General features: G+C 34.9%; 1 protein-coding gene across 9 annotated transcripts in view; it reads left to right on the top strand.

The window, feature by feature from the left end:
* The window catches only part of Nvl (nuclear VCP like), a 107,369-nt gene that overhangs the window by 33,910 nt on the left and 48,889 nt on the right, over nt 1–24,570 (top strand). For 8 of the 9 annotated variants that reach the window (XR_013426570.1, XR_013426571.1, XM_040276821.2 and 5 more), the window contains 6 exons: nt 9,068–9,317; nt 10,656–10,874; nt 12,151–12,255; nt 15,786–15,848; nt 18,003–18,122; nt 23,768–23,867. Coding sequence is in view for 6 of the 9 variants with exons in the window: in XM_040276821.2 (XP_040132755.2) it covers nt 9,068–9,317; nt 10,656–10,874; nt 12,151–12,255; nt 15,786–15,848; nt 18,003–18,122; nt 23,768–23,867 (857 nt within the window). In the remaining 3 variants the exon portion in view is untranslated. The remainder of the gene's footprint in view (nt 1–9,067; nt 9,318–10,655; nt 10,875–12,150; nt 12,256–15,785; nt 15,849–18,002; nt 18,123–23,767; nt 23,868–24,570) is intronic. The other variant, XR_013426572.1, reaches the window with a different exon arrangement.

Raw genomic sequence — 24,570 nt, 5'->3', positions numbered from 1 at the left:
TATTTCCTTAGTATTAAGCTAATATTAACATTTAATGCAAAATTTACCATTCCCTCTTTTACAGTGGACCTAGAATGTGAGTCTCATATAGAAACCATGCTTTTCTCACCTTTGTAGATTCACTTGGCCCAACATTTAGCACACGGTTAATTCTTGTTTCATATTTATTGAATTAGGGACAAGGATTGTTATTTTTCAACCTGGCTTCATATAAAAATATATTTTTTCTTACAATTTTTTTCTTAATTGATTTTTTGTAAATGAAGGTACTTCTTAAAAAAATTTTATTCTAATTTGTTATGTATGACAGCAGAATGCATTGCAGTTCATATTACACATATAGAGCACAATTTTTCATATCTCTGGTTTATACACAAAGTAGAGTCATATCATTTGTATCTTCATACATGTACTTAGGGTAATGATGTCCATCTCATTCCACCATTAGAGTTTGTCTAATCCTCCCATGCTCCTCTGCCCTAACCCCATTATGAATCAGCATCCTTATATCAGAGAAAACATTCAGCATTTGGTTTTTTGGGATTGCCTAACTTTACTTAGCATTATATTCTCTAACTCCATCCATTTATCTGCAAATTTCGTGTTTTATTCTCTTTTAATACTATTCAGCAGTAGTATTCCATTGTGTGTATATACCACATTTTCGTAATATGTTCATCTACTGAAGGACATCTAGGTTGGTTCCACAGTTTAGCTGTTCTGAATTGTGCTGCTGTAAACATTGATGTGGTGGTATACCTTGTAGTATGCTGTTTTTAAGTCCTTTGGGTATAGACCAAGAGTGGGATAGCTGGGTCAAATGATGGTTCCATTCACAGTTTTTCAAGGAATCTCCATCCTGCTTTCCATATTGGCTGCACCAATTTGCAGTCCCACCAGCAGTGTATGAGTGTGCCTTTTCCCCCACATCCTCGCCAACACTTACTGTTTGGAAAATGAAGGTACTTTTTTTACATAGTCAAAAGCCAAACAGTTAAAATAAACTTTTAACAAAACACAGTAATTCCCTACATGCTTCCTTCTTCTATTATTATACCACAGAATTAATCATTTCAAAGTTATACCTTCTTGTCATTTTTCTTGTTGTCCAGTAACATTAGCTGTTTCCCATTGATTTTCCGTTAGGGTACGTGAATAGCTTACCTTTTCAAAATATAGCCTCCCCCCCTTTTTCAAATATATTATGAATTTTGACTATACCCACATTTTGCATTTTCTTTTCTTATCTATGTAATTGTTTACTAAAGATTCAAGTAAAATATTCTGACCACATTCCCTCTCTTCACCTTTTTTTTAGAATTCATGATTGTCCTTTGTTTATTTTATTCTCTGATGTTCTTGTTCTGCTATTAAATATCAATTCATTTTATTTTTTGCCTGGTCAAACTTATCATAATTTTCAGTGATACAATTTGGATATGGAATGTTCCCCAGAGGCCCATTTGTTAAATGCTTGCTCCCTAGCTTGGTGCTTTTGGGAGGTTGTAGAAACTTTAAGAGGTGGGGGCTAGTTTGAAGTCTAAAGGTCATTGAAGGAGAGTGCCTTCACATGGGATTGTGGGATCCTGGTCTTTTCCCCTTTCTTCCTAGTTTTTGTTTCATGGCCCTAGGGAAGCAGTTTTTCTGTACTACATGCTCTTGCCATGATGTGCTCTGTCACACATCAAAGGCCTGAAAGCACTTTGTCCACCTAATCATAGACTGAAACTGTGAACTAAAATAACTTTTTCTTTTTTTATCAGCTAATTATCTCAAGTGTTTGTTTTAGTGACAGAAAGCTGACTAACCCACTACAGGTTCCATTTTTCCCTCTTGGAGACATCCCCTAGGAGAATGCTTTTGTTTTTGTGTTCAATCTGGAGTGATAGCTCACTGGACCTGCTGCTCAGTAATTGTCCTGATATCTGGCTGTCATTCAGGGAATTCCACTGGTCTGTTTTCTATCTTGGTTTACTTATTTCCTACAACCCATATTAATCTTTTTTTTTTCTAGTTTATTCCATTTTTTTTTGCCAGAGTACATCTTTATTAATGAGATATGATGTGTGAAGATAAAATGTGGGACTTTTCTTAATAATTTTTTTCACAGTACCTTTATTTATTTATTTGTGGTGCTGAGGATCAAACCCAGTGCCTCTCACAAGCTAGGCAAGTGCGCTACCACTGAGCTACAGCCCCAGCCCAAATTGTGGGACTTTTTTTGTGCAAAAAGTTCTGTTCTTTCTTTTTTTCCCCCTTCTTTCCTTCTCTCCTTTCTTTCTCCCTTTATTTTTACTTGCTTAATGTAGAATTCCCTGCCTAGAAAAACTGTCATAATTTCCTTTAATCATTTTGACAGCAAAGTTTCATTGCTTCATTGTCAATATTGAGAAGTCCAGTGTCCTACTGTGTAATAATGTGATTTCCCTTCTGGGAGTTTTTCAGATTGTTTTTAATCCTAATTTTTTCTTTTAATTACTATTATTTTGGTTTGTTTTTTACAGTCCTGGGGATCAAACACAGGGCCTTAATAATTTTCTCCATACTCTTTTTTCTATTTGCTCTTTTGGAAATTCCTCTTATTCCAATTCTGAACTTTGTTTTCTCTAGTTTTTTTTGTCTTTTCCATGTTTATAAATTTGTATTTCTGTTGCTTTTTGTTTTCTGCATTCTCTTAATTTCCTGAGTTTCTTTTTTCCCCCACTCCATGTGTGTATGTTTGTTTTGGTCTGTCTTGTATATTTCATTCTATTGAGAAGCAGTGAGAGACAAAATGTAAAGTCAAACTGCATTACTTGGTGTGTAATAAGTCTTGATAATTTACCACTGTTATGATTATTGTTACATCTTTTTGGTGGCTTTCCTCATGTTGGCAGTCCTTGCTCTCCATATTGTAAAAGGCTGATTAGACATCTGTAATACAAGCTACTTTGTTGTAGGGTGAATGTTATTATAAAGCAGTCTGATAACCAGCTAACTTTTAGATGGAAAGCTTAAAATATCAGTTTCTGTAGACATTTTGTGTTAGGTTGGTTCAGAATTTTTCAGAAAAGTATCTTCAGACAATACTATGGGACTATAAATCTAACTACTGGTCTTCTGATATGTGCAAGGGAAGGAGGCTAAAGAGTTATACACATGATACATTAGACTTAGACCTATTTTCCTGATGGAGTTGATTTTATTGTCCACAAACCTGGAGCATCCCTTAACTGGTTAAGTTATATCCAAGAGCAAATTTCTGGTGTTCTGTTGGTTGAAAGTGTGCAGAGCATGTGGGATCTTAATTTTTTTTCTTAATGAATTTTTCTTTTCGAGAACAGTTTATCTATCCGTCTGTCTGTCTGTCTGTCTATTTGAAAGATAGATATCTATCTATTTGTGGTGCTGGGGATTGAACCCATAGCCTTGTGCATGCAAGGCAAGCACTTTTCCAACTGTGCTATATCCCTAGCCACTTTGGTACTTCTTTTGCAATTTTCAGATAATTTTTGTGTTTTTGTTTCCTTTCCTTGGTTTTTCTTTCTGTAGTTTAACATTGATTTCTCTTGTTCTGAGTCTTTGAAGTTACATCAAGCAAATATCTGTGTCTTATTAGTGCATCTCTTTGTGGAAGGTTAATTTTCACTTGGTTCCCTCTGCTAGGTCATTTACCCCTCTCCATACTCTTTTATAATTTGTGGTTCAGGATTATAGTTAATCAAATGTCTGTTAGTTTGTAGTTATATAAGTAAATAAATAAGTGATTGAGAATATCTGGTTCAGAAGAATTTAAAATAGGGGCTGGGGATGTGGCTCAAGCAGTAAGTAGCTCGCTCACCTGGCATGCATGTAGCCCGAGTTTGATCCTCAGCACCACATACAAACAAAGATGTTGTGACTACTGAAAACTAAAAAATAAATATTAAAATTATCTCTCTCTCTTTCTCTCTCAAAGAAGAAGAAGAAGAAGAAGAAGAATTTAAAATAAATTTTGTAGATTCATCTCTTTGGAGTATGTGGTTTATAACTCCTTTCTTATTAACTATAAGCTATTCATAGTGACTTCTTTTTAAAGAGTATAGTTTGGGAAGGTTGGGAGGGAAGAGTAACTTTATAGTGGCCTGCCTTTGCTTTGCTTCCTTTTGCCTTGTTTTGCCTTGCCTTTCTTTGCCTCTCCTTACCTCTTCTCTACTCTTCTCATCCTCCCCACTCCTCCAACTGAGGATTGAACCTAGGAGCACTCTACTACTGAGCTACATCACAGCCCTTTTTATTTTTTATTTTGAAAGTGGCTGAGGTTGCCCTTAAACTTGTGATCCTCCTGCCTCAACCTCTGGAGTTGCTGGGGTTATTGGCATGTGCTGCCAGGCCCATCAGTCAGAAAACCTTTCAAACATTATCTCAAACCAGGCAGTTACATCCACAATGATAAATCAGTATGTGTTCTTAATGTGATATTATAAGAATGCCACTTGACCTCTGTGGTCTTCTTCCCAAAATACCTTAGCCTAGTCTAGTCATGAGAAAAATATCAGACAAATCCCAGTTGAAGGACATTCTATAAAATATTAGACCAATAATCCTAAAAACTATCCTTAGTAATAAAAGAGGAGTTTGGGGTGTACAGAATTTTCTGTACTGTCTTTACAATAAGTTTGTAAACTAAAAGTTTATTAAAAAATATAGTTAAAATTCATCTTGTTAAATAAGTTATAAAACCAATTATTTAATTTGGGAAACCTAATTAAAATTTTTTGATTTATTATAAATATACATAATAGTGGGTTTTATTGTGATATATTCGTAAATGTACATAGCATAATGTGGTCAGTTTCATTCTACAATATGTCCCCTTTTCTTCCTCTTTTTCTCTCTGCTTCCCTTGCTCTACTGTACTGATCTTCTGGGTTTTTTTTTTTTTTTTTTGAGGTTTTCTTTTTCCCCTTTTTAGCTTCCACATCTGAGAGAAAACACAAGACCGTTGACTTTCTGAGTCTTGCTTATTTTACTTAATATGATATTCTCTAGTTCTATTTTTCTATAAATGACATAATTTCATACTTTAAGGCTGAATACAACTCCATTATTCCATATAGCACATTTTCTTTATTCATTTATTGTTAATGGACATCTAGGCTGAGAAATCCATATATTTTGAACTTTTCTTGGTGTTTCTAGTATTTAGCACATCAGCTAGAGCCGACATGAAAAGACTGAAGGTCAAAGTAAAATGTGCATATACGAGGACCCTCATAATATGTGTTTCCTGGAGTATCTGATATCAGTATAAAACACCTCTCTATTTAGTGCCATCTGAGATAATGTTAGTAGCTTAAAGACCTCTTAATATTATGGACTAGCCAGCCTGGGACAAAATAGCAAGAGCCTGTCTCAAAAACTAAAGATTAGAAGCTTGGCACAATGGTGCCAACTTAACTCAGGAGGTTAAGGCTAGAGAATTGCTTGAGTCCAGGAATTACGGAACAACCTGGGTGACTTAGCAAGACATATATATCTATATCTTTACAAATAATGCATATATACATAGCCTTTTTTTTTTTTTAAAGAGAGAGTGAGAGAGGAGACAGAGAGAGAGAGAGAGAGAGAGAATTTTTTAATATTTATTTTTTAGTTCTTGGTGGACACAACATCTTTGTTGGTATGTGGTGCTGAGGATCGAACCCGGGCCGCACGCATGCCAGGCGAGCGCGCTACCGCCTGAGCCACATCCCCAGCCCTACATAGCTTTTTTTTAATTAATTTTTTTAAAATACACGACAACGGAATGTATTACAATTCTTATACACATATAGAGTAGTTTTTCATATCTTTATATAAAGTATGTTCACGCCGATTCATGTCTTTATACATGTAGTTGGTTTTTTTTTGCATTACAATTCTTATTACACATATATACCACAATTTTTCATATCTCTGTATATACAGTAGGTTGACACACAATTCGTGTCTTCATACATGTACTTTGGATAATGATGTCCATCACATTCCACCATCCTTGCTAATCCCTTGCCCCCTCCCTTTACCTCCTACCTCTCTGCCCTATCTAGAATTCATCTATTCCTCCCATTCCCCCCCACCCTACCCCACCCCACTATGAATCAGCCTCCTTATATCAAAGAAAACATTTGACATTTGTTTTTTTGGGATTGAATAATTTCACTTAGCATTATCTTCTCCAACGCCATCCATTTACCTACAAATGACATGATTTTATTCTCTTTCATTGCTGAGTAAAATTCCACTGTGTATATATGCCACATTTTTTTAATCCATTCATCCCATTGAGGGGCATCTAAGTTGGCTCCACAGTTTAGCTATTGTGAATTGTGCTGCTATAAACATTAATGTGGCTGTGTCCCTGTAGTATGCTGTTTTTAAGTCTTTGGGTGTAGACTGAGGACAGGGATAGCTGTGTCAAATGGTGGTTCCATTCCCAGCTTTCCAAGGAATCTCCAAACTGCTTTTTATATTGGCTACACCAGTTTGCAGTCCCACCAGCAATGTATGAGTGTACCTTTCCCCCCACATCCTTGCCAACACTTATTGTTGTTTGTCTTCATTATAGCTGCCAATCTGACTAGAGTGAGATGATATCTTAGAGTGGTTTTGATTTGCATTTCTCCAATTGCTAGAGATGATGAACATTTTTTCCTTCTGAGAAGTGTCTGTTTCAAGTCCTTGGCCCATTTGTTGACTGGGTTATTTGTTTTTTTCGGTGCTTAGCTTTTTGAGTTCTTTATATACCCTAGAGATTAATGCTCTATATGATGTGTGAAGGGTAAAGATTTATTCCCAGGATGTAGGCTCTCTGTTCACCTCACAGATTGTTTCTTTTGCTGAGAAGAAACTTTTTAGTTTGATGCCATCTCATTTATTGATTCTTGTGCCATAGGAGTCTTATTAAGGAAGTTGGGGCCTAATCTCACATGATGAAGATTAGGGCCTACTTTTTCTTCTATTAGATGAAAGAGTCTCTGGTTTAATTCCTAGGTCCTTGATTCATTTTGAGTTAAGTTTTGTGCATGGTGAGAGATAGGGGTTTAATTTCATTTAATTGCATCTGGATTTCCAGTTTTCCCAGCACCACTTATTGAAAATGCTATCTTTTCTCCAGTGCATGTTTTTGGCACCTTTGTCTAATATAAGGTAACTGTAATTTTGTACGTTAATTTCTGTGTCCTCTATTCTGTACCATTGGTCTACCAGTCTGTTTTTGTGCCAATACCAGGCTGTTTTTGTTACTATTACTCTGTAGTATAGTTTAAGGTCTGGTATAGTGATGTCACCTGTTTCACTCTTCTTGACGTACATATTCTGTAGTAGTTCCAGAATAGACTAGGGGAAGTAAAGGCTATAGATTATCTGTGGAGTTTATGCTTCTTTCCTTGTTCTTGTTTCTTTAGATTATAACTAAGAAAAGATGCTATTTATATTGTTAGCCATTTTTTTATATCATGTAAAATTTTCTTAGTACTCCTATCCAATAGCAAATTGGGTTTATGTCTTTTGGAAATAGGTATATAATGGAATCTTTTTGGTTCCTGTCTTTTAGAGTATCTAAGTAAATTATTTTTCATTTGTCAGTAATGTTTTTCTGCTTCTATTTTGTTTATTTGCATGATCCCAAATAATTTTTTATAATTCTCTATTAGCTTAACATTTGAAAATAATAGTGTCCCATACAAGTTTCAAAATTTTTCATTACATTTACTTATCCCACTTAATATATAACATCAGTGTATAATTAATAATTAACATCGGACAGTGTTAATCAACCATTCTTCTAAGTATTTTGCATGTATGCATTTATATCAATAATCTTATGAGAAAGTGCTATGATTAATGCATATTTAACAAATGAGAAAATCAAGGCACAGAGGCAAAAAGTGATCCAGGTTATATAGAGTGACAGAACTGGTATCAAGCTCATGCAGCTGGCTTTAGATCTATCATCCTGAGAGTCTTTACTGGTTTTAAATTCTTATCTAGTATGTCTTATCAGAAATTGTTCAAGATATTCTTTTAATAATAATTATCTAGGAGTCTAGATATTATTTAACACATACCATCTTGCCACTTGGGTTGAACAAAAATTTTAACACGTGAATACAAGAAATGAACAGTTGATAAAGGTAAAATTGGAAAAGTAACTGTTTTAATGTAAAACTGGATGTTAAAGTATATGTTAAGATAACTTTTAAAGGGGCTGGGATTGTGGCTCAGCAGTAGAGCCCTCGCCTAGCATGGGTAGGACCCGGGTTCGATCCTCAGCACCACATAAAAATAAAGGCATTGTGTTGTGTCCATCTACACCTAAAAAAATAAATATTAAAAAAAAAAAAAGATAGCTTTTAGGGACTGGGTTGTGGTTCAGAGGTAGAGTGCTTGCCTGGCATGCGAGGCTCTGGTTCAGTCCTCAGCACCACATAAAGTAAAACAAAGACATTATTTCCACCTATAACTTAAAAAAAAAAAAAAAGATGACTTTTAGTTGTAATATATATATTATTTTATAGTTTGGGGTTGTGGCTTAGTGGTAGAGAGCTTGCCTAGTACACGTGAGGCCCTGGGTTAGATCCTCAGCACCACATATAAATAAATAAAATAAAGGTATTTGTTTTCACCTACAACTAAAAAAAATAATTTAAAAAAAGATAACTTTTATTGATAAATAGAAGAAATGTTTTATTGGAGTGTGGAGGCTTTTATATCTGGTAGATGCCCATTTAGTCTACTCTATAAGTATCACCAGAAGTTATTTATCTTATTCCCTCTGTTATAATGTAAAATTCTAAAAGAAAAATGTTCTAAAAGTCTTTGATTTCCTCACAACACTTAGGATAGTTCTTAGCAAGTAGATATCTACTATAATTCTTTCTGGAATAATATCAGACATGCAGTAGTGGTTTAGCATTTGTTAAATGAAGGAATTACTTGATCTTACTACTTGTTATGATACTATTTACCCAATTTAACATGATAAAGGACTTCAAATAAATACATTTGATTAATTTTTTTTCTGTTAGGTTATGAATCTGAAATTTGTTCTTTGTCCTTTCTATAGGATACTTCAAACTTTGTGCCGAAAACTAAGACTTCCTGAGACTTTTAACTTTTGTCACTTAGCACACTTAACGCCAGGCTTTGTTGGTGCTGATCTGATGGCACTCTGCCGGGAGGCAGCTATGTGTGCAGTCAACAGGGTCTTGATGAAGCTACATGAACAGCAGAAGAAAGATACTGAGATTGAATGTTTGTCATCTGAAGGAGGCCAAGAAGAAAGATTGGGAACTGAACCCACATCTGAAACTCAGGTACTTATAAATGTTTGTGTTATATTAAATTCAAGTACGTGCTAGTATAGATGAGATTTAGTTCTTTGCAGAAAAAGTTTGCCAGCTTATGTTAGGACATTGGCATATATTTTCTAGTTACCTTTTCGGTAGGTGGAAATGATAGTTTTCTGACATAACCAAATCCTTGTTTCTAGCTGCTCTCAGCACTGGAGACCAATTTTGTGAATATGAGAGGAATATTTATCAGTCCAAGATCAGTGTTACACTTTTGAGTAAAATCTTAGTGTAATATATATATATATCATTTTTATACTTTGCACAGATGACTTCTACATATAATTTGATCTGTATAATCTTGTGAAGAAAATATTATTTTCCTTATTTTATCATCCAAGACACTAAGCTTGATATGTTATGACTTGCCCCAGGCTACATAGCCTCTGCTTTGTAAAGCAGAGACTTAAATCCAGGCCTTTCCTATTTAAATCATTTGTTTTTTCCCTTGCATATTTGAAATTAACATTGTTTTTGTTAAAAATCACAACAAGTTCATTCTTTTTATAATATTGCATATTAGTTAGGATTTTTTATCTCAAAGTTAGAATTTAGTTTTTTTTGTACCCTGGATTGAACCACATCTCCAGCTCTTTTTTGTTTGTTTGTTTGTTTGTTTGTTTTGAGATAGGATCTCTCTAAGTTGCTCAAGGCATCATTAAGTTGCTGAGGCTGACTTCAAATTCATGATCCTCTTGCTTCATCCTCCTAAGCCATTGGGATTACAGGTGTGCACCACTGCACCCCACTCAAAGTTAGAATTTTAAAAATTGAATTCCTTAGATTTCCTCATTTTTTTTTACATTTATCCTTTCATGTACTTTTCTAAATCAAGAATCCTGCCATTGAAGTTCAAGATTCATAATACTAGGAAAATAGTCTGCTCTATATTTAGTTGATAAAACATCAGGGAACTATATAATGAAATTATACTGTCACCAGAGTAAATAACTTTGCTTTAATTTCATCAAAATTTAGTTGCTTCATGAATATTTATAAATGGAATGGGGAATATCATGATTGGTGAAATGGATATTTGCCAACTGCTTGTGATTGTTATATCTAACCCTAGTATAGTACATGGAAATTATTCTTATATTTGATTATAGTTGATTTACCTTTACTTGATCTGTTTAGAATAAATGAACATGTCTTCTGTCAAAGCGAGAAAGTTATTTATGACTTTGTTACAGAATATTGGAATAATAATTTTTAAAAGTATAATTTGTAACTTTTTAACAAACTGTGACAAAACCTTATAACATATCCCCTCCATCCCCCACCCCTGTTGTTCCTTTTAAGGATGAATTGCAAAGGCTTCTGGGGTTATTAAGAGACCAAGATCCCCTTTCAAAGGAGCAAATGCAAGGACTATGCATTGAATTGAATGATTTCATTGTGGCTCTAGCTTCAGTCCAACCCTCTGCCAAAAGAGAAGGCTTTGTCACTGTCCCAAATGTGACATGGGCAGATATTGGTGCCCTAGAAGATATTAGAGAAGAGCTCACGATGGCAATATTGGTAGGTATATCAGCTGCTAAATGCTATTGGTATGTTTGATAAGTTGAAGGAAATAAAGCTACATGCATGTTAACCAGGTTGTATGTCTAAAGTGACTTGGATTATATGTTCTCTTTCTTTTTTCCTACTTTTCCAATGAGTTTTATTATTAGTTAAATTCTGATTCATGGTCCCAGGATAGGGATCACCATGAACACCTTTACCACCTGTAAAGGTAAGAGGATGGGGCAGTGGGATGGAGCCAGTTCATATTTTCCCAGGAAACAACTTTGTGTCTGGCAGTTATCTCAGGTTGAGACCCCAGGAGGGCAGAGGGACTTGCACAAGTTTTGGTACCACTCATACAGAAATCATACTATCACTCCCTTATCACGGCAGTAGAAATTCAGGTAGTTCTGCCAGCAGTTCCTGGTGAGGTTCTGTGCGGGGAAGTAGCTGTCACAAGGGGTATTCATTTTCTGTGTTTTCTGAGTATTGGGATTGAACCCAATAGTTTTCTATTTGTGAGCTACATCCTCAACCCTTTTTATGAGAGAAATCTTGCTAAGCTGTTGAGACTGACCTCAAACTTCTGATCTTCTGGCTTTAGCCTCTTCTGAGTACCTGGGATTACATGTGTGTACCACTGTGCCTAGGTCAGAAGGGGCATTTACAAACAAGAAGAATATAGATTTCTAACACATTGGTTAAAACAAAAAAAAGTTAGTATTTTGTATAATTTTAAAACAATAATAAAAAGACACATGAACCAATAGGAAAATGAATATACATTTCATAGAAGAGGAAAAAACAGTGACTGGTAACATAAAAAGATGTTCAACTTTATGCGTAAAAAGGCACATTCTTGATGTCTTCTGCCATGGTGCTCTGCCCTTGGCACACTCTAGACGGGCACTCTACTACTAATTTATATCCCCAGCACTTTTTCTTTTTAATTTGAGATAGGATCTCACTAATTTGCCCAGGCTGGCCTTGAGTTTAAGATCCTTCTGTGTTGGCCTTCTGAGTAGCTATGATTATAGGCGTGAGCCAGTTGAAATATTGTATCTTTATTTATAAAATGTTCTTAGAATGTAATACTTAAGTGAAAATTTCTCAAGAGTAATAACTTTTCTGTTTATCATCATGAAACTCATGTTTGAAACAGTTAAGCCAGATATTGCTCTTATCTTCAGGCCTCATAGTCATTGTTGAAGAAAATACATGTCTGGAGGTGAATTTGAACATGTAATATTAAAGGGAAAGCTGTCATGGGTCTCTGCATTACTCTTTCCAGGCACCAGTACGTAACCCAGACCAGTTCAAAGCTCTTGGATTGGTGACTCCAGCAGGAGTCCTTCTTGCTGGTCCTCCTGGCTGTGGGAAAACTCTGCTGGCAAAGGTACGGTATGAATTTAACTTTAAATGTTACCATGAGATAAATCTTTTGCATAATTTCTATTAGAAATTCATTTTAGCAAAGATGGTAACTTTTCTCAGGGAAGTTTTACAAAAGTTAAATCTATGAAAAATGTTGGGGCTCAAGTGGTAGTGTGCATGCCTAGCATGCATAAGGCACTAGATTCGATTCTCAGCACCACATAAAAATAAAATAAAGATATTGTGTCCACCTAAAACTAAAATATAAATATTTTTTAATAAAAGAAAGAAAATGTTTAAATCAATTATAACCTCACCAGTTTTCATACATCATTTATCATATTTCTGTGTATAATATTCTAGTATTTTGCAGGGGGATATTGCGTGTACTATATCCTTATCATTTATTTTGAGACGGTCTCACCGTGTTGTCTAGGCTAGCCTCTAACTTGCAGTCCTCCTGTTCAGCCTCCCCAATGGCAGAATTATAGGTGTGTGCCATTGAACCTCATCTATTCTAGCTTTTTAGTAAGTATTTTTACATAACTGTAGTTTATAGCCAACCTTGTTTTCTACTATGCTGTAGGTAAGTATTTTACTATAATCCTGTATGTATCTTATAAGTTATTTTTAAAATTTTTATTCATAGAAGGAAATATAAATAAACAAACGGGAAAAGCATTGTTTATAGTTAGTTCTTCCACTAATACCTACTACCAACTACTGTTTCCTTTTGGTATCAGTCCTTCCACATATTTTTTTATACATACATATCTAAAGAGTGTATAAAAGATAATATATATTGTTTTTTACAAATAGAAGTTTTTTAGATATGCTTTTCTCATTTAGCAATATTTTCTGAACATCTTCCCATGTCAATATAGTTACATATCATTATTATTATTATTATTTTTGTTGGTACCAGGGATTGAATCCAGGGGTGCTTAATCACTGAGCCATGTTCCCAGCCCTTTTTTATATTTTATTTAGAGATAGGGTCTTGCTGAGTTGCTTAGGGCCTCACTAATTTGCTGAGGCTGGCTTTGAATTTGCAATCCTCCTGCCTCACCCACCCAAGCCACTGGGAGTATAGGTATGTGCCACCAAGCCTGTTCTACATTTTTAGTGCTTGGATAGTCTTAACAATAAAATGATACAATTTTCCAAAGCATCAGCATGTATAAGTAAGTAAATAGCATAAAGTAAAGGCATGCAATTGCTGGAGCCAGCACCCTGGAAATTAATGAGTGATGAAAGGGAGATAGAAAAGAGAATAAATAGTACGAACCATTTAGTTGTCTGGAGATATATAACATGGAAGCAAAGACCTGCTGACACCATAGTGCAGGATTCATTATGTGCAGAATTCATCATAGTGAAAAACATTTTTGTTCACTATATTTCATTTAGAACAGATTTCCACCAATATCAGGAACTATTTGGGGTTTCAATGGTTTTAACCCAAGTTAGCTGACATATAGATGTTGAAAACCTACTATGCATGAGTTGCTAGCTGTGTATCCTGTTTTACTTATGGTTTTGAGCAAGAGATAGGAAAGTTATGAAACTGGCAGAAGACAAGAGAAGGATTGAGAGATGTAGATAATCCATGTATTGAACAGCATTTGTATAGCAAAGCATTCATGCCTGTCATTGGTTCACCAGGAATCTGTTAATCCTGTTCTTTGTCAGAAATTGTTTGAGGTACTAGGGATAAACTAGTTAAGATGACTTTTCTAATGAAAATTGCTGTCTACTTGGAAGAGAATAACAGTAAACAAGTAGAGCAATAAAATTTCAGGTTCACTCAGTTATTATGGAAATAGTGTTGTTATATAATGATTGGTAGCTACTTTAGATAATGGTGTTCAATAAATGGTGACATTTAACAGCGTGAAAGAACCAGCATGAAGAGGCAGGCAAAGTAGGGGAATAATTTTTCAGATAGAAGGAAGAACAGTTATAGAAACCGTAAGATGGTTAAGGACTTGATGAGTTTGAGAAACAGGGAAGGAATAAGTAGTTAGACTAAGGAGATGTCATGTCCCGAGATGCAAGCTCAGGAGCCATGGTAAATATTTCAAATTGTAATTGAAGATGAATGGGGCATGTAGTAAAATAATATGATCTCATTTGCATTTTTACTAGAGTACTCTTTTTTTCTTTTCTTTCTTTTTTTTTTTTTGGTACCAGGAATTAAACCCAGGGGCACTGAGCCACATCTCCAGCTCTTTTTTATATTTTATTTAGAGACAGAGTCTCACTGAGTTGCTTAGGGCCTTGCTGAGTTGCTGAGGCGCTGAGGCTGACTTTGAAGTCAGGATCTTCTTGCCTCAGTCTCATGAGCTGCTGGGATTACAGGCATGCACCATCAAGCCCAGCTCTTTACCAGAGTACTTTTAACTGCTGTGTAGTAAATAGATTAGAGGAAAGCAAGAATGAAAGAAAACCAGTTAAGGGTTTTCTAATCTGTTCCAGCAAGAAAGGATGGTGGGTGGTCTAGATGAGAGTGGTGATGTAGAGATGTAGAAAATGTATCAGACCCACGTATATTTTAGCATTATAGCTAATAGAACTAACAGATAGTTGGAGTAACATGACAAGCACGACATGAGACCAGGGGAATACCAAGGGTTTGGCCCAAAAATTGTATTTACTAAGATGAGGTATAAGAGTTTGCAGGTGAGTTTTGGAGGAAATTGGGAGAGAAAAAAACCAGGATTTCTGTTGTGTAAATGATAGGTTTGAATACTTGTGTGATTCGAGTAGAGATGCTGAATATGTTTAATATAGATCTGGAGCTCAGATTTTAGAGTCCAGGATCTAGGAATAGAAAAGAACTGTTTCGTGGTCATTTTGAAGTTGCAGTGAGTGATTTATTCCAGTTTTATCTTATTTATTCTTAGATTCTTCTACACATATGTGTTTCTCAGTAAAGACTGATTCTAAGGGTTTTTTTCTTTTGTTTTGTGTGTTTGTTTGTTTTTGTTTTTAATCATGATACAGGGGATTGAACTCAGGGATGTACCACTCTGCTATGCCCCCAACCCTTTTATTTTTATTTTGAGACAGGATCTTGCCAAGTTGCCAAGTCTGACATAGAGCTTGTGATGTTACTTTCTCAGTCCCTTGAGTAGCTGGGATCATACTGAAGTTTTTCTATATTTTGGTTTGTAGATTCATGGGTGATTGCTTTCATTGCACAAGGCATTTCTTAAGTGCAAAGCTTGAGATCTCACTGACATTCTAAGCTAGGACTCTAAATACTTTTATTTACAGTGTCGTAAAGCATGTTTATACAAACAATATATACATAAATATTTTTGTTATTCCCATTTGATTTGTAGTTGTCTTAGCACTTCTTAGAAAGTTGTAGGTTAACATTTACTTTCTTTGGTTTTCCTTTTGTATTTTTCCTTTTCCCATTTTTCTCTTTTCCTTCTGATGAGAAATAAGCAACTATAAAAAGGAAGAAATACAGTTAAAGCCAAATTATTATTACTCTTTTGAGTTTTTGTCTTTTTGGTGATGTCTTTTTGTTTCCTCTTCTAGGCTGTGGCAAATGAGTCTGGACTGAATTTTATATCAGTCAAAGGCCCTGAATTACTAAATATGGTAAGTCATTGGCATTAGCCATTATTTTAATTGGGAAAATTACAGTATGAAATCCCCTCAGATCTTAATCACTGCTAAAGGAATGAGATGATTTAGCTTTGCTCACTACTAGGAGTGTATAAATGCTTTTTTTTTTTTTTAATGATTTTTTTAAAAAAATCTTTATTTTACTTATTTATTCTTTATGTGGTACTAAAACTCGAACCCAATGCCTTGCATGTGCTAGGTGAGCACCCTACCACTGAGCCACAACGTCAACCCATAAATGCTTTCTTGATTGAATCTGATAACCTCTCTGACCCTGAATCCTCATACCTACAGAGAGAAATAATTTATTACAGTTTATTGACATTTTCATGTGTTTACCTAGCACCAAGTATTTGTCATATGCTTCACATTTATCATTCTTGAAAAATCCTGTGAGATGAATTATTCTTTTTTCTGAATAAGGAAACCTCGGTATGCTGATGCTATGTATCTTGCCAAAGGGTGGCAGCTAGGAAGGACGATAGTAGAACTGAGATTTGAACCCAGGTTGTCTGGTTCCTGATATGCTTCCTTATCCTGTTCTTGTGTGACTCAAATAAGTATTAGTAAATAAAAGTACTTCAGGGGAAAGAAGTCACTAAAGTGACATCTTCTTTCTACATTTAAGCAGTTTATGCCTCAAATTTAAGAGACTTTGAATTTGCTATTTCTAGTCCATTCCTATGTAAGTATAAAACTCTCATTCAATGTTTGTAATATATACAAAGAAGAAATTAATGGTATTTGACTTATAGGCTGCTGCTGCTTTTTTTTTTTTTTAATAATGATCCTGGGGACTGAACCCAAGTACTCTACCACTGAGGTACCTCGTAGCCCTATGAGAACAAGTTCTTTATTTTCCTCTTACTTTTTTATTTGTTCTTTTTAGTTATACATAACGTAGAGTGTATTTTGACATATCATACATAGATTGGAGTATAACTTCCCATTCTTGTGGTTGTATAAGAACAAGTTCTTATGTCTAACTAAAAACTGAAATCATATACTTATGTATAACTTGTATATTAATTAGTCCAAATATTATTGCTACTTGTGAATTGCTCTATGTCTTTTTTTTTTTTTTTTTTTTAAGAGAGAGAATTTTAATATTTATTTTTTAGTTTTTTCGGCGGACACAACATCTTTGTATGTGGTGCTGAGGATGGAACCCAGGCCGCACGCATGCCAGGCGAGTGCACTACTGCTTGAGCCATATCCCCAGCCTTATTTCTTTACCTTTATATTTTGATTTAGTTTTAACATACACTAAGACATTGTGAAACCTGTGAGAAGCCTAGCTGATTCACTGACTCCTCTGTTGCTATAGGACATCTTTTCCCTTTTTTTAGCAAGATGTATAGAAATAAGAATAGAGGTCTGGGGATGTGGCTCAAGTGGTAGCGTGCTCGCCCGGCATGCTTGTGGCCCGGGTTCCATCCTCAGCACCACATACAAAAAAAAAAAAAAAAAAAAAAGATGTTGTGTCCGCCGAAAACTAAAGAATAAATATTAAAATTCTCTCTCTCTCTCTGTCTAAAAAGAAAGAATAGAGGGCTGGGGTCGTGTCTCAGGGGTAGAGCACTTGCCTTGCACATGCGAGTCCCTGGGTTCGATCTTCAGCACCACATAAAAATAAATAAATAAAGATATTGTGTCCAACTGAAATATATATATATATATATTTCAGTTGGACACAATATCTTTATTTCTTTTTTTAAGAATAGAACAGTAATTGACTTGTATTTAAAATCCTGTTGAATTAATGAAAATTATTGCTGGGTATTTTATATGCGCAAAGCATAGGAAATCACTTCTAAAGTTCAGTAGAATACAAAGGATTTTTTGAGCTAGAGAAAACTTTGCATCCTTCCTAGTCTTCATTTTATGAATGAGGAAATTCCTAATAAACTTAAATAACCCTTAATTTTAGTAAGAAGTTGAACTTTATGAATTTGGTTATTTTTATAGGTCAACAGTGGTTTAATATCAACATTTGCATATGTTTAGTCTAATAATTTTTTTGGACAATTTTTTTGGAGCAATGTCATTTGTAACTACTTTTACTATTTTGGCCCAAACCCCAAGTTGAACAGTGCTGCATTTTATTTTCTTTTTGTGTATGTTTAGTATGTTGGTGAGAGTGAACGTGCTGTACGACAGGTTTTTCAGCGTGCTAAGAACTCAGCACCCTGTGTGATATTCTTTGATGAAGTAGATGCTTTATGTCCTCGAAGATCAGACCAAGAGGTAAGTATCATAGATTGTTGGTTTGCAGATTTTTTCTTTTACATACCATAAATATTTTTTAGTTTCCAAGTCAGGTACTTTTTATGAAGTCATTTCTTGGGAACATTACAATTCTTTAAATGAAGAAACGTAGTAATTTGAAATCAGAGCTTAGAGATAACAGTTATATTCCATAATAATTTTTTTCCCTATGATGTATGTTCTTTTGGTTGCACAGTGTATAGTAATCCCAATTCACACAAATGAGTAGTTGGGAATGGAAGTGATAGTAGCCTTGGATACTTTGCCTTGAATCTTGTAATTATGGTACTCTTCAGTTATATTGGTTCTTGAGACAACATATAATTTAAGACGTCATACACTTAAAATAGTGTCTCATTATTAATTTTTTTTAAAGAAAAGGCAATAGTTCTTTTATTTATTTTTTTTTTTAGAGAAAGAGAGAATTTTTTTTTAATATTTATTTTTTAGTTTTTTTGGCGGACACAACATCTTTGTTTATATGTGGTGCAGAGGATTGAACCCGGGCCGCACGCATGCTTGAGCCACATCCCCAGCCCCCTCATTATTAATTTTTAAGACTGAACACCATTACCATCGGGGGAAGATAAGTGACCTGCATTGAATACTACTTGGGTAAACCACACTGAATCACAGTTCTTACACACTTTGCTACAGAGAGTAGAGGAAACACTTGTTATCAGGAGTACTATAATTTAAGAATTTGAAGCTTCGTAAAACATAGAATAAGAATATATAACCTTTTGAAACATAGCAAACAACTATTAATAAGTACATGTATTTCATGATCACTGAGGAGGTGACTGCCCTTCTAAAACCTGGGACATCTTTGTGATTTAATTTCAAATAGTTATTCTGTGTATTTTTAGATTGTGAAACATTGAATACCTCATTTCACTAAAAATCTTCAAAAGCATTCAAAAGTTGGAAAAACAAAAGTTGACTAATATGATTTTGACTCATGTAACAATTTTGTCTCCTCATTCAATAATCATCAGTACCATAACAGGTCATCTTATAGTTTTTTCATGGTTCCCTGTTATCTGTCCAGCTGGTTAGGGCTTGACTTGCTCTGGATTTTGCTCCTGTTTATTCTTTGCTCTTTTAGTGTAAATAAATATTTCATTTGTCCATTGCCTTTCAATGGTTTGCAGCTATTACCAGCTGGTATATCTAAATTTGGAAAGATTTATTGGCAATTACTATTCTTAAAAGAGTTCTGTAGCCACATAAAGTGTAAATTAGGATTTCTAATTTCTAGGTTATCTCTTGGATATCTGCTGTCATACATTTCTGTACACTGATGTATATGGTTGCTTTTTCAACATTTCCCCCTGAAGGGATTCTAAAAACATTTCAAGTTTGAATGTATTCCTTTTTAATTTTATTAATTATACATGAATACATACTTGTAACAACCTTGTCTGGAGAGTAAAAGTCAGATAGATGCCAGTGGTGCATGCCTGTAATATCAGCAACTCAAGGGGCTAAAGCATGAGGAGGGCAAGTTTGAGGCCAGCTTAACAACTTAGCAAGACCCTGTCTCAAAATAAAATAAAAAGGGCTGGAGAGCTAGCTCCATGGTAAAGTGCCCCATGGTTTGATCCCCAGTACCAAAAACAGAAGTGGGGAGCAGGGAAGAAGTCCTTTCTTTCTGTTCTCCTTATTGCTTTTCTTGGAGGTTGCTACTGCTAATTATACAGTGTTAAGGGTAAACATATCCTTAACTAGAACCTTTTCCATAAATTCACTTTTTGTGTAAATGTAGTTATTCTATCTTGATTATTTTCCTATGTACTTAATAACTTTATTATAGAATTTACTTAATTATTTTAGACATTTACATGGGTAGTTGTTTCTTTTACAGATAGAACTATTAAATGTTTGTGTTATATATTTGTGTATACATGTATGAATATGTGTGATGGAGTTTGAGAAGTGTAAATCATGGTTGAAGATGTATATGAGTTAAATTTTAAAATATAACAAATATTTTGTCATCTTTCACAAAACTACAGTCACATATGCCAACCAACTGTTGCGTGAAAATAACCATTCCCCATACTTTTTTCAACAAAGGATCTTTATTTTTTTGTCAGTTTTATTGGCAAAACACTAAACTTTAGTATGCATGTCCCTGATTACCAGGGAGGTTAATAATTTTCAATAAATTTGTATTTCATCTTCTATAAATGAATCTTATTATTATATCTTTTGACCCTTTTGCTATTGGAATTATTTTTTAGTTGTTGATGGAATTTTATTTATTTATTTTTACTTATTTATATGTGGTGCTGAGAATCGAACCCAGTACCTCACATACCTAGTGGTAGGCAAGTGCTCTACCACTGAGCTACTACCTCAGCCCTGGAATTTTTAAAAATTGATTTATTAGAGCTTTTTGTTTTGGTATTAAACATTGAACCCAGTGGCAATTTACCACTGAGTTACATCCTGAGCTCTTTCTACTTTTTATTTTGAGATGGTCTTTATAATTTACTTAGGGTCTCATTAAATTGCTGAAGCTGGGCTGGCCTCAAACTTGTGATCCTCTTGCTGTAACCTTGTGTCGCTAGGATTATAGCTATTTGCCACTGGTACCTGGCAATTTATTGGAGCTTTTTATGTATAATGGTGTTAGTCCTTTGTCCAGTTATGTGTACTGATACCATTTACCCCAGTCTTTTCATTTATCTTATTTTTTTTCTATAAAATATAATAATTTTAATAAACTATCAACCATTTTTATATTGATTCTTTTTTAAGGGTTTTTTTTTTTTTTAGTTGTAGATGGACACAATACCTATATTTTTAAAAAATTTATGTGGTGCTGAGGATAGAACTCAGTGCCTCACATGTGCTAGACAAGTGCTCTACCACCGAGTTACAACCCCAGCCCCATTGTATATTGATTCTGATATTTTTCTCTTGCTTAAGAAGAACAATGTTGGGAGGGAAGAAGAGAGGGAAAAGGAAAATACTAGGGAATGATACTAGCCAAGTTATATTGTGTGTACCTATGAATATGTAACAACAAATCTCACCATTATGTATAGTCATAATGCACCAATAAAAAAATAGAGAAAATTTTTTAAAAAGGACAATGTTAGGTCTTATTCTTACCTAGTACCACTTAATATTTTTGAGTCTGGACTATGACTCTATTAATATTTTAATTATTATGTCACCAAGGAATGAATGAAAAGCAGGCTTACCAAATATTTCCTTCTAGAATAATCAGTGGTTAAACCAGCTACCACCTGTGTGCATAAGTTATATTGAAAAAAAGCAGTACTGACAAAATGAAACAACACCATTTTTTCTCATTTCCTCATTGTACATGTTTTTTTTTGTTGTTGTTGTTATTGTTGTTTATTTGTTTCTATGTTTAGGTGATTTTTCCCTTAACCTTTCTCTTGGATTATTGCCCTGAGTAGCCTTACTGCTGTTTGCTTCAAGAAAAAGAGGAAAAAACTTTAGTGCCCTATATGCTCCTCTCTGTATTGTGTTGAAAGATTTAGAACATGTGAGGTACTGGGGAATCTGGAATTCAGAAGCTGAGTTTACTTTTGCCCAAATATATTTATTGTGCCTGTTAGATCTTTGAATAAGTTTTGTCTCTCCCCTTATCTAGTGATGAGACTTTGAACAAATTCTCTAAGCTTCTGTTTCCTCATCTAGCCTGTGAATAATAACAAGATTGCTAGGGAGTCCACTGATTACAACCTGTTTTATACAGTGTTGCCATATATTGACTCCTGAGGAAGTGGTCATTGTTCTCTTTCTGTCTTGAAACTGAGGATTGAGCTACATCCCAGCCCTTTTTATTTTTCATTGTGAGACAGGGTCTCACTAAGTTGCCCAAGCTGACTCTGAAGTTGCCATCTTCCTGCTTTAGCTTCCCTAGTATCTGGGATTACAGCTGATATTCCAGGTGAGCATAAACTATTGCGTCCAATTAAGGAGAAAAAGTCTCAATATATTGCCCAGGCTGGCCCCAACTCTTGGTCTCAAGTGGTCTTCCTGCCCCCAGCATAGCTGGGACTATAGGCACATGCCACTGTGCCCAGCCATTATTATATGTAGCAAAAGCCTTCATTCAGATTAGCAAATGTATTATTTTGTACAGAAAAGTTGTTTGCCGCAGTCTTGGCTGGGCACAGAATCAGGAGCCACCACACACCTTGTAGATTCAAACAGCAATTCTTTATTCCGGAACTCACACGGGCTTCTATACACACGTTCACTCAAGTTCTGCCCGTTCACTCAAGTTCTGCCCGCCAATTCACATTCCAAAAATACTTTCTGAATTCCACGAGAACTGAACTGGGAACTCAGGCAGCAGGAACGCCCCATTCCCAGCAGGAATAACCTTCAACCTGGAACTTCCCTAAAACCCAGATTGTCTTAAACCAGACGCCTTAAACCCAAATTATCCTAAACCGGGACACTTCCTAAAACCTGCAGGATACACCCTAAACCTGGATCCACCCTGGTCCTTGAGCAGGGTCACCTTTCTCAAAGACACATGCAATGTCACAGCAAATTTCCAAGGCAAGTCCATTTAACATGGGGTACGCTGGCAAGGAAATTTCGATGCGTCATTCCTACTTGGCAATGGCCCTCAGCATTTGTTGTTCTTTCTTTGTATTGAGGGCCAATGAAACTATTCTTTCTTTTTTAAAGTTGAAAACTAACTTTACTTACAGCTACACTTTTATTGGTATAGTCTTTGGATAGAAAGCATGGCTTTTGTATTAGTAGAGATTTTGCAAACAGTATCTGTATGGCAGGAATTATCTCTGGAATTGTATCAGCTGTATGATTTACATCTCAGAAGTTAGGATGTTCTAGGATTTCCCACCATCCATTGTTCTCCCACCATCCTATCTCCATGCAGAAAATGGTCTATCCTCCCTAGAGACAGAGAAAAGGCACAGGAAAATAGAAATAATTTTATGATGAAGTCTTATGAATCTTCTTCTATAAGCTTCCCAACAAAGTTATTCTTTTATATTATGAGAGTTCATATTTCAGTTACCACAATGTTTAAATGGTTGGTTGGCTAATTAAATTTTTTTCCTTCTATTTGGATATTTCTGTGCTTTTTGCAGTGGGAATTTTGAGGGTTATGAAAAGAGATATGCTTAGAAATACGTCTAAGAACAATTCTGTCTTATGCTGCTGGTAAACCCCAAAATATACATTCCTTGGTTTGAGGCTAGAAGTACTACATTGATGGCTCGTGTTATTTCCAAGGTCATAAAGCCTTGGTCTCTCTGATGGGATTCAATGTGAGAGTGTCAATAGTAAGTAAATCACACTGTTCATCTTAGTTCTAAAGCCAGTGTTTTATTCCATGAGGAAACAATAGAGGCATTTTCAATAAGATCAGGAACACAGCCAAATATCCACAATCTCTGACATTATTCATCAGTATATGAGAGGTGTGCCCTAGGGCAGGGTTTCAGAGATCTCAGTCTGTAGACAGCCAACTCCATTACTCTGGGCCCCAGGTGAGGCAGAACGTCATGACATAAGGGGTATATTGTGTCATGAGGAAAGCAGCTCATGATATGATAATCAGGAAACAGAGGGACTTTATTTATTTATTTATTTTTTAGACAGGTGCAAGTGTTCGGGTGGTGAATCAGCTGCTTACAGAGATGGATGGTCTGGAAGCACGTCAGCAGGTTTTTATTATGGCAGCCACTAATAGGCCAGGTAAGAAAGAAGAACATCACACAGATGAGTCTAAAAACTCACAGCATTTGTTTATAGTTTAGTTTATGTACATCTTAGTAAAGGAATATTTAAATTTTAGCAATTCCTTTTTGGTTCATAGGTTGAAATAAAACCTTAGAAAGCTTTTTTATAAGCTACAGTAAACCACAGTATTATTGCCTAGATTCTATGAGATTGTTTTTCTCTGTTAGTGCTCAGAAAGTTGTTTTGCTGGCAGAACACTTGAAATACACTTTTTTTTTTTAAATTAGAGCTTTATAATTATACATAGTATTTGAGTTCATTTTGACAAAATACATACAAGGAAGGAATTTGATTTTTTTTTTCGTTTTATTGATTTTATTATTTTTTTTTAAATACACGACAGTGGAATGCATTACAATTCTTGCTACACATAGAGTACAGTTTTTCATATCTTTGTATAGAATATGTTCGTGCCAATTCATGCCTTCATACACGTACTTTTTTTTGCATTACAATTTTTATTACACAAATACACCACAATTTTTCATATCTCTGTTTATATATAAAGTATGTTGACACCCAATTCAATTCTTTATACATGTACTTTGGATAATGATGTCCATCACATTCCACCACCAGGAATTTGATTTTAATTCCCATCTGCCCCTTTGCATCCCTCCTCCATCCCCCTAATCTCTCTCCTCTTCTCTATTAATAT

This window comes from Ictidomys tridecemlineatus, chromosome 10 (genome assembly GCF_052094955.1).
Source record: "Ictidomys tridecemlineatus isolate mIctTri1 chromosome 10, mIctTri1.hap1, whole genome shotgun sequence".
Lineage (NCBI taxonomy): Eukaryota > Metazoa > Chordata > Mammalia > Rodentia > Sciuridae > Ictidomys > Ictidomys tridecemlineatus.
The sequence above is the reverse complement of the archived record's forward strand: the minus strand, read 5'-3'. Positions and strand labels throughout refer to the sequence as shown.